Here is a 15,000-nt window from a genome sequence, read left to right as displayed (position 1 = left end):
TCTTAAGTACGCTTTGAAGTGGATTCTTATTACGTAGTTTATTGAAATTCCTCGTTGCTTTTATTGACTTTAACTGTTTGGCTTCTAACTCTTCTTTAGTGTTGATAATTCACATGGTCTTAAGTACACTTTGAAGTGGATTCTTATTACGTAGTTTATTGAAATTCCTCGTTGCTTTTATTGACTTTAACTGTTTGGCTTCTAACTCTTCTTTAGTGTTGATAATTTACATGGTCTCGAGTACACTTTGAAGTGGTTAATGTATTGGACTTTGGAATTTACTTTGAATTTGTTAAATGATTACTTACAATAACTCTTTCTAAGTGTAATATTTTGTCTTTAGTGTTGATAATTTACATGGTCTGAAGTAAACTTTGAAGTGGTTAATGTATTGGACTTTATTTACTTTGATTTTGTTGAATGATTACTTAAATAACCTTAGTCTATTGACTTTGTAATTGACTTTTATAAATAATCTTTGTTAGGCCTATTGGTTTTATAAATAACCCTTGTTAGGTCAATTGGTTATTTTATTAGAATTCGTAATAGTTTTATTTGTTGTATGGAATTTAAAACAATCCTTCTTTTTCAGATCAAATTGATAACTACGTCATAATCTTCTTAAATCCTGGAATGTTCCTGGAATGTTGCTGGAAAAATCTATTGCCAATGGAAGATGTTACAAATTGCCTGGAAGAGTTTGGTAATGTATAACTATATCAATGGTGAGTGTCGACTTTATATTTTCTTTTTAAAAACCTTTATGCAAGCTAACCCTCCCCCCTCAGGGGCTGGGCCCCTGGGGGGTGGAGGGTGTCCCTCCCGGCACACGGTAAGCCGAAGAGTGCTTACCGTGTGCCGGGAGGGGGCTTGCATTTTTTCAAGGTAAGTATAACTTTTTTTTCGTACTAATCTTAAGTTAGATTAGGGTTCTCAAGTCGTGTTTTAATCTAATTTTGCTTTAAATAATGGTGAAAAAGTCAATAACTATAATTGGCTCTTAAAGCAACAGTGTTTTAGTGTAGGGTTATGAATTTTGTTTTGAATATATATTACAGCTGTACTATTTCGCAGGTTGGTGACTTCTGATGACCTGATTGTCAAGCCCAAATAGTAGGACTTGACCAGACAAACGCTTGCTTGGCTGTTGTTTTGGAAGATTGGGCTGAAGAGCTTTCTACACTGGCTGTGGAAGACCTGCTGCAAACTGTTGCTTGGCTCTTGGGAAGATTGGGCTGAGGAGCTTTCAAAACTGGCTGTTCAAGAATTGGTATAAAAGCCCTAAGTAGCGAGACCAGACCAACTCTTGCTTGGCATTTGTTTCGGAAGATTGGGCTGAGGAGCTTTTAAAACTAGCTGTTCAAGAATTGGTAAAAAAATTCCAAGATCAGGAAGAGACCAGACAAACTCTTCCATGTCCTATCAAAGTTTGGGATGAAGAGCTTCTTTTCAACGCCGAATTTGACTAAGCTCATCTAGAGCTTGGAACTGAAAATTCAGGAGCTGTAAAGATTATTTTGCTTATCTTCAAGTCTGTTGGTGGTTCGACGGACCTTTAATTTGCTGCTTTATTTCTAGCAAAAGATGAAAGTGCTTTGTCACTGAAGCTTAAGGGTAGTACATGTGGGGACCACTACTGCCTATGGAAATATAATTTAAAAAATATTAAAATTGGTTCTTTCTATTGCCAATGGAAATATATTTATTAAATTGGCTTTCTGTACCATTTTATTTTACTTTAAATTTGTGATTAACGATAATTAGAGGTATAACTGCAAAGTTTAAAAAAGGCAAGGTAACTAATAAACTTTCCTGGAATTTAAAGTTTTTTTTAAATGCTAATGAAATTTTTGATGCTAATAAAAGTTTTGAGAAATATACTTGTTTTAAAAGTCACTGAACAGTGTCTGCGGGAATTTGCTTAAAAGCACTTTACCTATTATGGGTGTGCGTAATAATTGCTAACCGAATTATTTGGATAAACCTGTTTTCTGTTTGGGGCTTTGTTGGGTAATGGCTCCTAGAAGGTTAAATTCCTATTACAAAGGCCTCGAAATATTTGTATATATGAAACCATTAGTTTAGATGAAATTCTGACTTAATTGGGGAAGGTTACAATGCTATTGCAAATTTCTCTAATTTGCATATATAAAATTAATCATTTGGAGGTTATGACTATTGACGTTGATCTAGATTGAAATAGTTTTGATAGTTTTTAATGGGGTATCTCTTGATATTTATTCCTAATACCTATACTTTTTCTTGTACAGGCATCTTATGCCTGTAATAGGGTACCAAACAGTGAAAAAAAAATTAAATTTTTTCCATGAATTTATTAGATTTTTTATATTGAGGGTAACTGCGGTTTTGGAGATCTTTATACAGATTAGGAGTTAACATTGTTGATTGAAAATTTTTTCAAGCCTTATAACTAAATTTGAAATCATCACTTTTTGAGAACCTGTTTAGAACACTGAAAGGCTCGAGGACAAACATGGGCGAAGTTGTTAAAAATTACTTTAATAGTCTTTGGCACTATAATTTTTCTATTATATGAAGCCCTATTATAAATTGAATTCAAAGTATTGTTCATTGATGCCTCTTACAGAATAAGAGACCGTAATTATTATTGTTTGGTCAAGGATTTTCTTTGAAACTAAACTTAAACTAGGAAGAGTATTTTAACAAGACTAAGGTCTTAAAAAGTGTTAGTATTTTCTCAAGGGAATGAGTTTACTTCCGACGTCTTGCCAGTTAACTAGTCTCTCTCTCTCTCTCTCTCTCTCTCTCTCTCTCTCTCTCTCTCTCTCTCTCTCTCTCTCTCATAATTGGTTAGGGTGCTAATTGGAGATGACGGTTAAACTATCCAACAGTCTCGTTTGGACTTCAGGAAGACTTTTTTTTTTTTTTTCATGAAATTTTCTCTTGGGTCTTTAAAGAAACAAGGTTGACGAAGGATACCCTTTGATTATATAGTAACTATTTAAATGGTCAAATAATTTCTCATAGCGTAGATCGGTGTTGAAGAGAGTTGGCGGAAGTATTTTTTTTCGAATTACGAACCAGAGCACTAACCTATGTTTGGGGCTTTTATTTTATTTTTATTTTTTTATTTTATTACTACACACGCCCAAATAGTTATAAAATTAGACTTAATATCTTGGGTAATTCCCGGTTGAAACGACTAAAATTCTAGATTTGATTATGACCAACCAAATGTGCTTTTAAATAATTTGCAGTTATTTCGGAAGCTGAGAAGTATTTTCTAAAAATAGCATTTCTTTCATGTTTATGTAGAGTAGAATTTGTCCTAATTTTTTAATGTTTCATGCGAGAAAACGGTGATCTTTCAAATACTAAATGATGAGCATAAGTTCCTAGTGCAATTTAATAGTTCTTAAAGCTATATACTTTACTAGACCTTATAAAGTTAACCATATACCTTTATCTCCTTACTTTTGGAAATACACTATGATGTAAGTCTTTCAACACTCCCTAAGTATGCAAAAGGACCTATCACAACTAGCAATGGAATTGATAAATTTCGGCAAAAATTTGCAAAACTTCGATGATTTTGAGGCCTCCACTATTTGGCTGACTGAAAACGGTTAGAGTAGTTTCATTTATTAATAAAAAATCTAATAATTCTGCATAATTTTCGTCTATCATCATTGGACATAACTTTTTTCTTAATTCAGAATGTTTCTTTGGCAATATTCTGTCCTCGAAATCTATAGAAAATATATTTAATAAGAAAAGCTGAAATCCAAATTCGTTATTATAAATGTTTAGCAAATTTTTTTTATTATGAATCTATACGAACAATTGGTAACATCCATGCACCTTATGGGAGCAGTGCCACCAGTGCACCTCGTGACTTGCACTGTAGGTTTATGGCTTAAGGGGGTGGCCCATAGATGGCAGAGACAAGGGACAGGACAATGTCCTATGTTTTCTTTTACAAAAATCAGTATTTTGGGACATTATTTTCATAGCATCTAAGGTCCCCCTTTAGGATAAAGTAAAGGAAAAATTATATCCACCTTTTACACAAAATATATTTATATAAACAATAAATATTCATGGCAGTACCATTTAATGGACATTACATAGATACAGTATATACAGTTTCCAGGTCAGGCATCTCACAGAAAGCTTTGAACAGAACATTAGACTAATCTTTACAGTGTGATTTTCCAAAACACAAGTTGACTAGCTCGGTCGAATTTTCCTCTGTGCTCGCTTCCAGTCTTCAATGATGCCTCGTCCTGTGGTATTAATTGTACTCGACCTTTGCTCCTTTCTTCCATTGCCTAAACCAACTCCTCTTTTATCTCCCCCTCTTCCAGAACCTCCTCCGCTGCTGGAATTTACAGAGACCTTATGCTACTACTTATTCCTCTACTTTAGTAGTCACTCTTTCCTACTTTAATATCTCCTCCACCTCTCCACCGCCTCCACCCTAATTGCTAGTCATATCTCCATATTTTTCTCCCCAACCTTTATGTACTCCTTCATTACTGGATCCTTCTCCACCATTGTTATATCCACTGGTAATTCCTACTTCACTACTGGATCCTACTCCCCCATTATTATATCCTCCTCCATCACCTTTATATCCAGTGGCACTTCCTCCTCCATTACTGGAGCCTCCTCCACCACCTTGATATCCACCAGCACTTTCTCCTCCATTACTCAATCCTCCTCCACCACCTTGATATCCACCGGCACTTTCTCCTCCATTACTGGAGCCTCCTCCACCACCTTGATATCCACCAGCACTTCCTTCTCCATTACTGGAGTCTTTTCCACCACCTTGATATCCACTGGCACTTCCTCCTCCATCACTGGAGCCTCCTCCACCTCCTTGATATCCACCTACACTTCCTCCTCCATTACTAGAACCTCCTCCACCACCTTGATATCCACTGGCACTTCCTCCTCCATTACTGGAGCCTCCTCCACTATTTTGATATCCATTGGCACCTCCTCCTCCATTACTGGAGCCTCCTCCACCTCCTTGATATCCACCTACACTTCCTCCTCCAATACTAGAACCTCCTCCACCACCTTGATATCCACTGGCACTTCCTCCTCCATTACTGGAGCCTCCTCCACCTCCTTGATATCCACTGGCACTTCCTCCTCCATTACTAGAACCTCCTCCACCACCTTGATATCCACTGGCACCTCCTCCTCCATTACTGGAGCTTTTTCCACCACCTTGATATTCACCAGCACTTCCTCCTCCATTACTGGAGCCTTTTCCACCACCTTGATATCCACTGGCACTTCCTCCTCCATTACTGGAGCCTCCTCCACCTCCTTGATATCCACCTACACTTACTCCCCCATTACTGGAGCCTCCTCCACCACCTTGATATCCACTGGCACTTCCTCCTCCATTACTGGAGCCTTTTCCACCTCCTTGATATCCACCTACACTTCCTCCTCCACTACTGGAGCCTCCTCCACCACCTTGATATCCACTGGCACTTCCTCCTCCATTACTGGAGCCTCCTCCACCACCTTGATATCCACTGGCACTTCTTCCTCCATTACTGGAGCCTTTTCCACCTCCTTGATATCCACCTACATTTCCTCCTCCACCATCTTGATATCCACTGGCACTTCCTCCTCCACTACTGGAGCCTCCTCCACCACCTTGATATCCACTGGCACTTCCTCCTCCATTACTGGAGCCTCCTCCACCTCCTTGATATCCATCTACATTTCCTCCTCCACCTCCTTGATATCCATCTACATTTCCTCCTCCATTACTGGAGCCTCCTCCACCTCCTTGATATCCACCTACACTTACTTCCCCATTACTGGAGCCTTTTCCACCACCTTGATATCCACTGGCACTTCCTCCTCCATTACTGGAGCCTTTTCCACCTCCCTGATATCCACCTACACTTCCTCCTCCACTACTGGAGCCTCCTCCACCACCTTGATATCCACTGGCACTTCCTCCTCCATTACTGGAGCCTTTTCCACCACCTTGATATCCACCAGCACTTTCTCCTCCATTATTGGATCCTCCTCCCACATCTTTATATCCACTGGCACTTCCTCCTCCATTACTGGAGCCTCCTCCACCTCCTTGATATCTAACTACACTTCCTCCTCCATTACTAGAGCCTCCTCCACCACCTTGATATCCACTGGCACTTCCTCCTCCATTACTGGAGCCTTTTCCACCACCTTGATATCTCCCAACACTTTTTTCTCCATTACTGGATCCTTCTCTACTACCTTGATATCCTCCTACACTTCCTACCCCATTACCCGACCCTCCTCCGCCACCTTGATATCCACTAGCACTTTCTCCTCCATTACTGGAGCCCCCTCCACCACCTTGATATCCACCTACACTTCCTCCTCCAATATTAGATCCTCCTGCACCACTGTTGTGTCCATCTCCTCCACTAGTATATATGCTCTTATTTCCCCCTACATTAGTGGACCCTCCTCCACCACTGTTATATCCACTGGTTTTCCCCTCTCCATTGTTGGACTCTCCCCCACCACTATTATATCTCCTTATATAAATGAACTCTCCTCCACCAATGATATATCTGCCACCGCTTCCTCCTCCATTACTGGAAACTGCGCCACTATTATATCCACTGGTGTTCACCCCTTCATTACTGGACCCTCCTCCGATAACTTTGTAATTGCCTGCACCTCCTGCTTTATTACTGGATCCTCCTGCACCACTGCTATATCTCCCTGCACCTGCAATTCCTTCTCCATTGTTGGGTCCACCTCCGCTACCCTTATATCCCCCTGCTGTTTCTTCTCCATTACTGGACTTTCCTCCATTCAATCCCCCACTACTATTGGACCATCCTCCCCCATTACCATATCTTCCAAAAGCTCCTCCTTTGTTGCTGGATTCAACAACGATTCCGAGCCCACTTCCTAATCCATTACTAGACGCACTTCCCCTTCTTTTGTATCCTTCACCCTCTCCTTTGCTGGATCCTCCACTATCACCATCATATCCTCCAAATCCTCCATTGCTAGAGGCTTCCCTATTACCATTATATCCTACTCCACTCCCTCCTCTGTTGTCGGACCCTCCTGGGCTACTATTGTATCCATTTCCTCCATTACCCGTTGCTCCTTGATTTCCATTGTGTCCTCCACTTCCAGCTCCAATACTGGACTTACTTCCGTGTCCTCTTCCTCCACTACTATATCTCCCTCCTTCACTAGTATTTACGCCTCCTACAGCCCCATATACACCCCCAGCACCCCCACCTCTTACTCTTTCATTAATGGATTTTCCTCCTTCACCATCGTGTCCACTCCCTCCATTATTTATCGTTGCTCCGCCTACTTGATATTGTTCACCACTTCCTCCTCCATTATTTGAACCTCCTCTTCCTCCTCCTCCTCCTCCTATTCCATTTTGAATCTTTTGACCCCATCCACTATTTCCCCCTCCGCTATTACCAGGCAATTCTCCCCCATTGATATATCCTCTATCATTCCTTCCTCCTCCAATGTTAGAACCCCCTCCTCCATTATTATATCCTCCCCCTTCCCCATTATTAGACCCATCTTCACCACCTACTCCTCCTCCACCATTACTTGACCCCTCTGCTCTTCCATTACTACGATTTGAGTACAAGAGGTTAAAGCTAATGAAGGCTTTAGCCCTCGGGGAGCCATTCGAGTTCCCCTTGGTGCCTTCTGCTCCACCGGCTCCTCCTTCATTGCCGCCATTGTAGCGTCCTCCTCCATTTGGATGGACGTCTCCTCCAGGACCTCCGTTATCTGTAGCGTATCTTTCTCCTCCTCCGTTGCTCTCATTGGCTATATACCCTCCTCCTACTCCTCCACCATTACCTCCGTTATCTTTGTAACCTGTTCCCACTCCTCCTTTACTACCATTGCTTCCGTTGACCACATATTCTCCTTGTTTGCTTCCTTCTCCATTGTTGCCAGTAGATGAAATTTCTCCTCCTCCTCCTCCTCTATTGTTGCCTTTATATCCTCCTCCTGTTTTATGGCCTCCGTTATCTGTGTACCCCCCTCCTCCTCCACTTCCAGCTGGGACAGCGTGAACCCCACCCCCTCCTCCTCCTCCTCCTCCATTATTTCCACCTTGTGAGTATCCTCCTCCTCCTCCAGCTGGGACAGCGTGACCTCCACCCCCTACCACGCCTCCATTACCTCCACCTTGTGAATATCCTCCTCCTCCTCCTCCTTCTCCTCCAGCTGGAACAAGGTGACCTCCACCCCCTACCTCACCTCCATTACCCCCACCTTGTGAGTATCCTCCTCCTCCTCCTCCTCCTCCCCCTCCTCCTCCTCCTTCTCCAGCAGTGAGGTAATGTTCCTCTCCTCCTTGACTGTGTCCTTCATGATCATGGTGATGTCCTCCGCCCGTACCACCAAGAAGGCCGGCTTCTGGTATGGCTTGAGTGGATGTCAGTAATATGGTGACACCCAGCGCGAGTATCACTGTATTCTGGAAAAGAATGGGAATAGATTAATTTAAGAAGTGTCTCTCTCTCTCTCTCTCTCTCTCTCTCTCTCTCTCTCTCTCTCTCTCTCTCTCTCTCTCTCTAAGATATCACTTTTCCAGGTTCTTTTCATTCTTGACTTAACAGTATGTTCAATGGATTGATTTAAGAAATATTTCATACTCTCTCTCTCTCTCTCTCTCTCTCTCTCTCTCTCTCTCTCTCTCTCTCAAGGTATCACTTTCCCATACTCATCCTGGACTCTTTGTTCCTCAATATTCTTTATTTATTCATTTATTGTTCATTTTTTCATGGAACAGAAACTGCTGCAATGGTTTTTACAATTCCAGTTTTAGTTATTACCACTCACTGTCTAAAGGCATAACAATCCATGTTCATAAAGTTCTCGCTTTTACATTCCTCTTTATATTTTCAATATTAGAATTATGCATTATAAAATATACTTTTCAGCAACTACTTCATTCCTTCTACTGCAGAGCTTTGGAATGATCTTCGGTCTTGAGCTTTTCCTTATTCTTTTAACATTCTTTTCCTTCCTTTACATTTTTTTTATTGTTTTCTTCAAGCCGAAACCACTATGGTGGCCTAATTGGTAACGTTTTTGCTTGGTGATCGCCGGACTGCTGTTCAAGTACCTCTCAAACTCGTTAGTTCCTATAGTCGCCGAAACCTCACCAATCTTGTGAGCTAAGGATAGGGGGCTGTTTGGGGAGCCTATAGGTCAATCTGTTGAGTCATCAGCAACCATTGCCTGGCCCTCCTTGGTTCTTGCTTGGGTGTAGAGGGGGCTTGGACGCTGATCCTATGCATATATGGTCAGTCTCTACGACAATGTCATTGTCACTTACCTCTGCCATTCATGAGTGGATTTTAAACCTTTAAGAGAACTAGGTCTTCGACTTGAAAAAAATATAGATTATGCAACAAAGCTTGAATGTCCAATTTCATTGTTATTTTTTTTTCTTTTTTTTTCTTTTTACAGTTATTAGGTTGGTTTAGATTAAATTGGCCTTATGCCGGCATGTGTCTTCACCTACAGCCAGCTGATAGTTGGATCAAGGTGTTTCAAGTGAGTTCTAGACACAGACTTAACAATCGAACAGTTAACAGTTCTCGTTAATTCTCGCATTGTAATACCGTTTCGCTATTCATTGTTCGTTCAATATTGTATAGGTATACAACAATAGTTGTTTTTATCTTAATATCGACACGTTAATCATTCTCCATTCAAAAATATTTGAATACACCAATAGCTTTTGATTGCTACAATAAACATTAAAATGGTTAATGTTTTCATAACAACAATTATCTTTAGACTAGTGTACGCGATCCATCAAAAATGACGGCTAATTGCTTAGATAGATATTCATACACACGCAACCCCCTCTCACCAGGGTATGACTGTTCCTTCTCCCCGCTTACCAAGGGACAAGTAAAGATAAGCGTCAATAAAGAGAAATATATATATATATATATATATATATATATATATATATATATATATATTTATATATATATATACTGTATACATATAATTTATATATATATATATATATATATATATATATATATACTGTATACATATAATTTTTATACATATATATGCATATATGTATATATGTATATGTATGTATGTATATATATATATATATATATATATATATATATATACATATATATATACATTTATATATGTATATATATATATATATATATTTACTGTATACATATATATGTATATATATATATACATATATATGCATATATATACTATATATATGTATATATATATATATATATATATATATATATATATATATATATATATGTATGTATGTATATCAATAAATATATATATATATATATATATATATATATATATATACATACATATACATACATACATATTTAGATACTTGCTCTTTATTAAACATGGGAGATACATTTGATAGCATAACGCCAGTTGAATGTACCAATCATTCAATCATCCCTCTGCTTTCACCGTCTAAATTTAATCCACTATCAATCCTCCGTAGTCGTCTTTGCGTCATGTGGTAAAGCAATCATGATTTTCTAATATTACTTTTCGAAATCGAATTTATATCAATAGTTCTTTAGAGATATTGATTTTGACTAAAAATTATTCATTTTGGATTATTTTTGTAGTCCAGTTTCTATCAATGTTTATTTAGTTTTGTATAATTTTACCAAAATGATTCATTGCTTCGTATTTTATATAGTTCCTTAAAAATTAATATTCTTAATTATTCGTTCACCGTCTTAAATTATTAATGTTATTTTTAAACTTATGAAAAACGTATCACAGAATTGCATTATTTATGTATATTGTATATGCATATACTGTATAGATATGTATATATGTATACATATAAGTATGTGTATACATTTTTATACGAATACATGTATTATAGATATAAATATAGATATACTGTATATATGTTGTGTTGTTGTACACATATGTATATTATGCATATATACGTACATTATATATATATATATATATATATATATATATATATATATATATATATATATATGTATATATATATTTACAAATTATATGTATATATATACATATATATATATGTATATATATGTACATATATATATAAATATATATATATATATATATATATATATATATATATATACATATATACAGTATATATATATATATATATATATATGTGTGTGTGTGTGTGTGTGTGTGTATGTATTTCTATACAATATATATGTATATTTAATGAGTATATATATATATATATATATATATATATATATATATATATGTATATATATATAATGAGTATATATATATATATATATATATATATATATATATATATATATATATATATATATATAGAGTATGTGCGTGTGAATTATTTTGTCTGTAGTTATAAACTGACCGATACAAACTAATATCCTTTCACACTTCAAAAAACATTTTAATAGTAATATTCTAAAGTCTTCAGCAATAAACTAACTCAAAATTATCAATGAAACTTCGTAAGAAGAGTAAATAAAATTAAAAAAAAAAATTCAAGAATTGACATAATTTAGAAATAGTGTTAGATTCACCAGCTTTGAAAATAGTTGAGAATAAATTCGAAGGATATATTAGTGTAAATTTGAAAACCAATCCAACATAAATAACTAAAAATAAATAAAAAAAGAGGAATAATTGAATATAAATTTGAAAATGTCCATAAGGAGAAAACTTAAAAACCAATCCAATATAAGTAATTCAAAATGAATACAAAAACTAATTTCTTTAAGTAATTGAAAATAAATTTGAAAAATGAGATTATAGAATATACATTTGAAAACTAATGCTTTTAATAATCAAAAATAAATTCTCAGACATCAGTAATAAGAAAAATTAACACTAAATTTGAAGACGTAAATCATGATAGATATCAAAAACAAATTCAAAAGCCTAAACAAAACTCAAAAATGAAAAATGAAAAATCGAAAATCACTGTAATGAGAATAATTTGATAAGAAATTATAATTATGCTGATATATTAATAGCAATAAGCATCTTAATTAGATAAGTGTTAATTTTTGATAAACTGAAGAACAACCCACCACAGTGGAAACTTATATAAATTCAATTAGTGAAAAATATCAATTAAAGTAAATATGTTAATTATATCAAACATCTTTGTTAAGTATCATAAATTTGCCTTCATTTTAACGAGCAGAAGTAACTAGCCTCAGTCGTTTAAAAGAAAAAAGCTGGACATACAAAACTAGTGTACACAAGCCGTCAAAAATTACGTCTAAATATTTAGATAGATATGCACACACACGCACGCGCACTCACACATATTCAACCCTTCTTACTACCTTCTCCTTTTACTAACTCAAAAATTATATCTAAATATTTAGATAGATATGCACACACACATACACATATTCAACCCTTCTTACTACCTTCTTTTGCTAACTACAACTCGGTAATATTGTCAATTTGTGGGATATTGTGGCCTCCGAGTGTACCTCTTAATATACCCCCTCTCACCAGGGAATGAAAACTCTCTCTCTCTCTCTCTCTCTCTCTCTCTCTCTCTCTCTCTCTCTCTCTCTCTCTCTCTCTCTCTCTCTCTCTCTCTTTCTCAGTGGAACCTTATGTAAATTCCATTGGAAAGAAATATTAAATGAATCACATTCCTATTCTATCTTGTTTCTCTTCCTCTTGCTATTTTGAAGTTTTTATAGTTTATATATGAAATATTTATTTCAATGTTATTATTATTCTTAAACTTTTCTTGCAGCTTATTTCCTTTCCGGGCTATTTTTTCCCTGTTGGAACCCTTGAGCTTATAGCATCATTCTTTTCCAACTAGAGTTGTAGCTTAGCAAGTAATAATAATAATAATGATAATAATAATAATAACAATAATAATGTTCTTAAACTTCTCTTGTAGCTTATTTCTTTCCTCACTGGGCTATTTTATCCCTGTTTGAACCCTTGGGCTTATAGCATCCTGCTCTTCAAACTAGGGTTGTAGCTTAGCAAGTAATAATAATAATAATAATAATAATAATAATGTTCTTAAACTTCTCTTGTAGCTTACTTCCTTTCCTCATTGGGCTATTGTTTTCCCTGTTGGAGCCCTTGAGCTTATAGCATCCTTCTTTTCCAACTAGGGTTGTAGCTTAGCAAGTAATAATAATAATAATAATAATAATAATAATAATAATAATAACAAACCGAAAAAAATCCTACATGCAGGAACCTTACCATAACGACGTTCTCGCAAGACGATAGGTCGAGAATTGTTGGAAGATCTTCGCTAACTGAAGATTTTATATAGGTCGAAGGCACTCGTCCATTGGTTAAGCAGGCAGAAGTATCATCTCTCCTGGTACGTCACCAGATAGGGAAAGTCTTTTTATTTGAAGCCACACTTTTCACAGAAGTTAACCCCCAAATTTGGATTAAGTCCCTCCTACCTTGTGACAACCCACTCTGTTTTCTTTTGGGGGATTTTTGCCAGGAACTAGACCACCTGGTTTAAGTCTCTCCTAGCTTGTGATAAGTCTCTCTGTTTTCTTTTTGGGGACTTATACCAGAAACTAAACCTCCTGGACTACGTCCCTACTACCTTTTGACGATCCCTCTATTTTCTTTTTAGGGACTTCTCCCAGAAACTAAACCCCCTGGCCTAAGACCCCCCTTCCTTTTAACAACTCCCTTTATTTTCTTTTTGGGGACTTTTCCCAGAAACTAAACCCCCTGGCCTAAGACCCCCCTTCCTTTTAACAACTCCCTTTATTTTCTTTTTGGGGACTTTTCCCAGAAACTAAACCCCCTGGCCTAAGACCCCCCTTCCTTTTAACAACTCCCTCTATTTTCTTTTTAGGGACTTCTCCCAGAAACTAAACCCCCTGGCCTAAGACACCCCTTCCTTTTAACAACTCCCTTTCTTTTCTTTTTGGGGACTTTTCCCAGAAACTAAACCCCCTGGCCTAAGACCCCCCCTTCCTTTTAACAACTCCCTTTATTTTCTTTTTGGGGACTTTTCCCAGAAACTAAACCCCCTGGCCTAAGACCCCCCTTCCTTTTAACAACTCCCTTTATTTTCTTTTTGGGGACTTTTCCCAGAAACTAAACACCTTGGACTAAGTCCCTCCTACCTTTTAACAATCCCCTCTTTTTCCTTATTGGGGACTTGTCCCAGAAACTAAACCCCCTAGCCTAAGTCCTTCCTACCTTTTGACAACCCCCTCTATTTTCTTTTTAGGGACTTATCCCAGAAATTAAAGTCCCTGGCCTAAGTTCCTCCTACCTCTTGATAACATCATATATTTTCCTTTTAGGTACTTATCCCAAAAATTAAATAGCCTGGTTTAAGTCTCTCCTACCTCTTGACAACCCCCTCTATTTTCTTTTTGGGGACTTATCCCAGAAACTAAAGACCCTAGATTAAGTCCCTCCTACCTTTTAACACCCCCTCTACTTTATTTTTGGGGCCTTATCCCAGAAACTAAAGACCCTAGATTAAGTCTCTCCTACCTTTTGACAATTCCCTCTATTTTCTTTTTGGGTACTTATTCCAGAATCTTAACACCTTGGCCTAAGTCCCTCCTACCTTTTAACAATCCTCTCTTTTTCCTTATTGGGGACTTGTCCCAGAAACTAAACCCCCTAGCCTAAGTCCTTCCTATCTTTTGACAACCCCCTCTATTTTCATTTTAGGGACTTATCCCAGAAATTAAAGCCCCTGGACTAAGTCCTTCCTCCCTTTTGACAACCCCCTCTATTTTCTTTTTGGGGAGTTATCCCAGAAACTAAACCACCTGGTTAAAGTCTCTCCTACCTTTTGACAACCCCCTCTATTTTCTTTTTAGGGACTTATCCCAAAAATTAAATAGCCTGCATTTAGACCCTCCTACCTCTTGACAACCCTCTCTATTTTCTTTTTAGGGACTTATCCCAGAAATTAAACCCCCTTGCCTAAGTCCCTCG

The 15,000-nt window shown here is 37.1% G+C and overlaps 4 protein-coding genes and 1 long non-coding RNA gene across 5 annotated transcripts in view; 3 read left to right on the top strand and 2 right to left on the bottom strand.

Annotated features, from left to right (window-relative positions):
• Positions 1–2,264, top strand: part of LOC137628351 (uncharacterized) — a 2,451-nt gene extending 187 nt beyond the window's left edge. Inside the window, exons 2-3 of the long non-coding RNA XR_011041344.1 lie at positions 593–725; positions 1,075–2,264. This is a non-coding gene — a long non-coding RNA (uncharacterized lncRNA). The remainder of the gene's footprint in view (positions 1–592; positions 726–1,074) is intronic.
• The window catches only part of LOC137628357 (keratin, type I cytoskeletal 9-like), a 246,617-nt gene that overhangs the window by 119,851 nt on the left and 111,766 nt on the right, over positions 1–15,000 (top strand). The window lies entirely within an intron of this gene.
• Positions 4,696–6,810, bottom strand: LOC137628246 (uncharacterized). The gene is made up of 5 exons (XM_068359411.1): positions 6,644–6,810; positions 6,292–6,605; positions 6,119–6,254; positions 4,816–6,086; positions 4,696–4,781 (listed from the first exon to the last, which is right to left on the bottom strand). The coding sequence occupies exons 1-5, from the start codon at positions 6,808–6,810 to the stop codon at positions 4,696–4,698; spliced, it is 1,974 nt and encodes a 657-aa protein (XP_068215512.1).
• LOC137628304 (uncharacterized) lies at positions 6,928–9,358 on the bottom strand. Its single transcript, XM_068359465.1, has 3 exons — positions 9,350–9,358; positions 7,123–8,485; positions 6,928–7,040 (listed from the first exon to the last, which is right to left on the bottom strand). Exons 1-3 carry the CDS (start codon positions 9,356–9,358, stop codon positions 6,928–6,930), a joined length of 1,485 nt encoding a protein of 494 aa, XP_068215566.1.
• Positions 9,523–15,000, top strand: part of LOC137628303 (loricrin-like) — a 32,364-nt gene continuing 26,886 nt past the window's right edge. Inside the window, exon 1 of the mRNA XM_068359464.1 lies at positions 9,523–9,570. Within this exon, the coding sequence (XP_068215565.1) occupies positions 9,523–9,570 (48 nt within the window). The remainder of the gene's footprint in view (positions 9,571–15,000) is intronic.

The sequence above is a fragment of the Palaemon carinicauda genome, chromosome 36, assembly GCF_036898095.1.
Source record: "Palaemon carinicauda isolate YSFRI2023 chromosome 36, ASM3689809v2, whole genome shotgun sequence".
NCBI classification, from domain to species: Eukaryota; Metazoa; Arthropoda; class Malacostraca; order Decapoda; family Palaemonidae; genus Palaemon; species Palaemon carinicauda.
The sequence above is the reverse complement of the archived record's forward strand: the minus strand, read 5'-3'. Positions and strand labels throughout refer to the sequence as shown.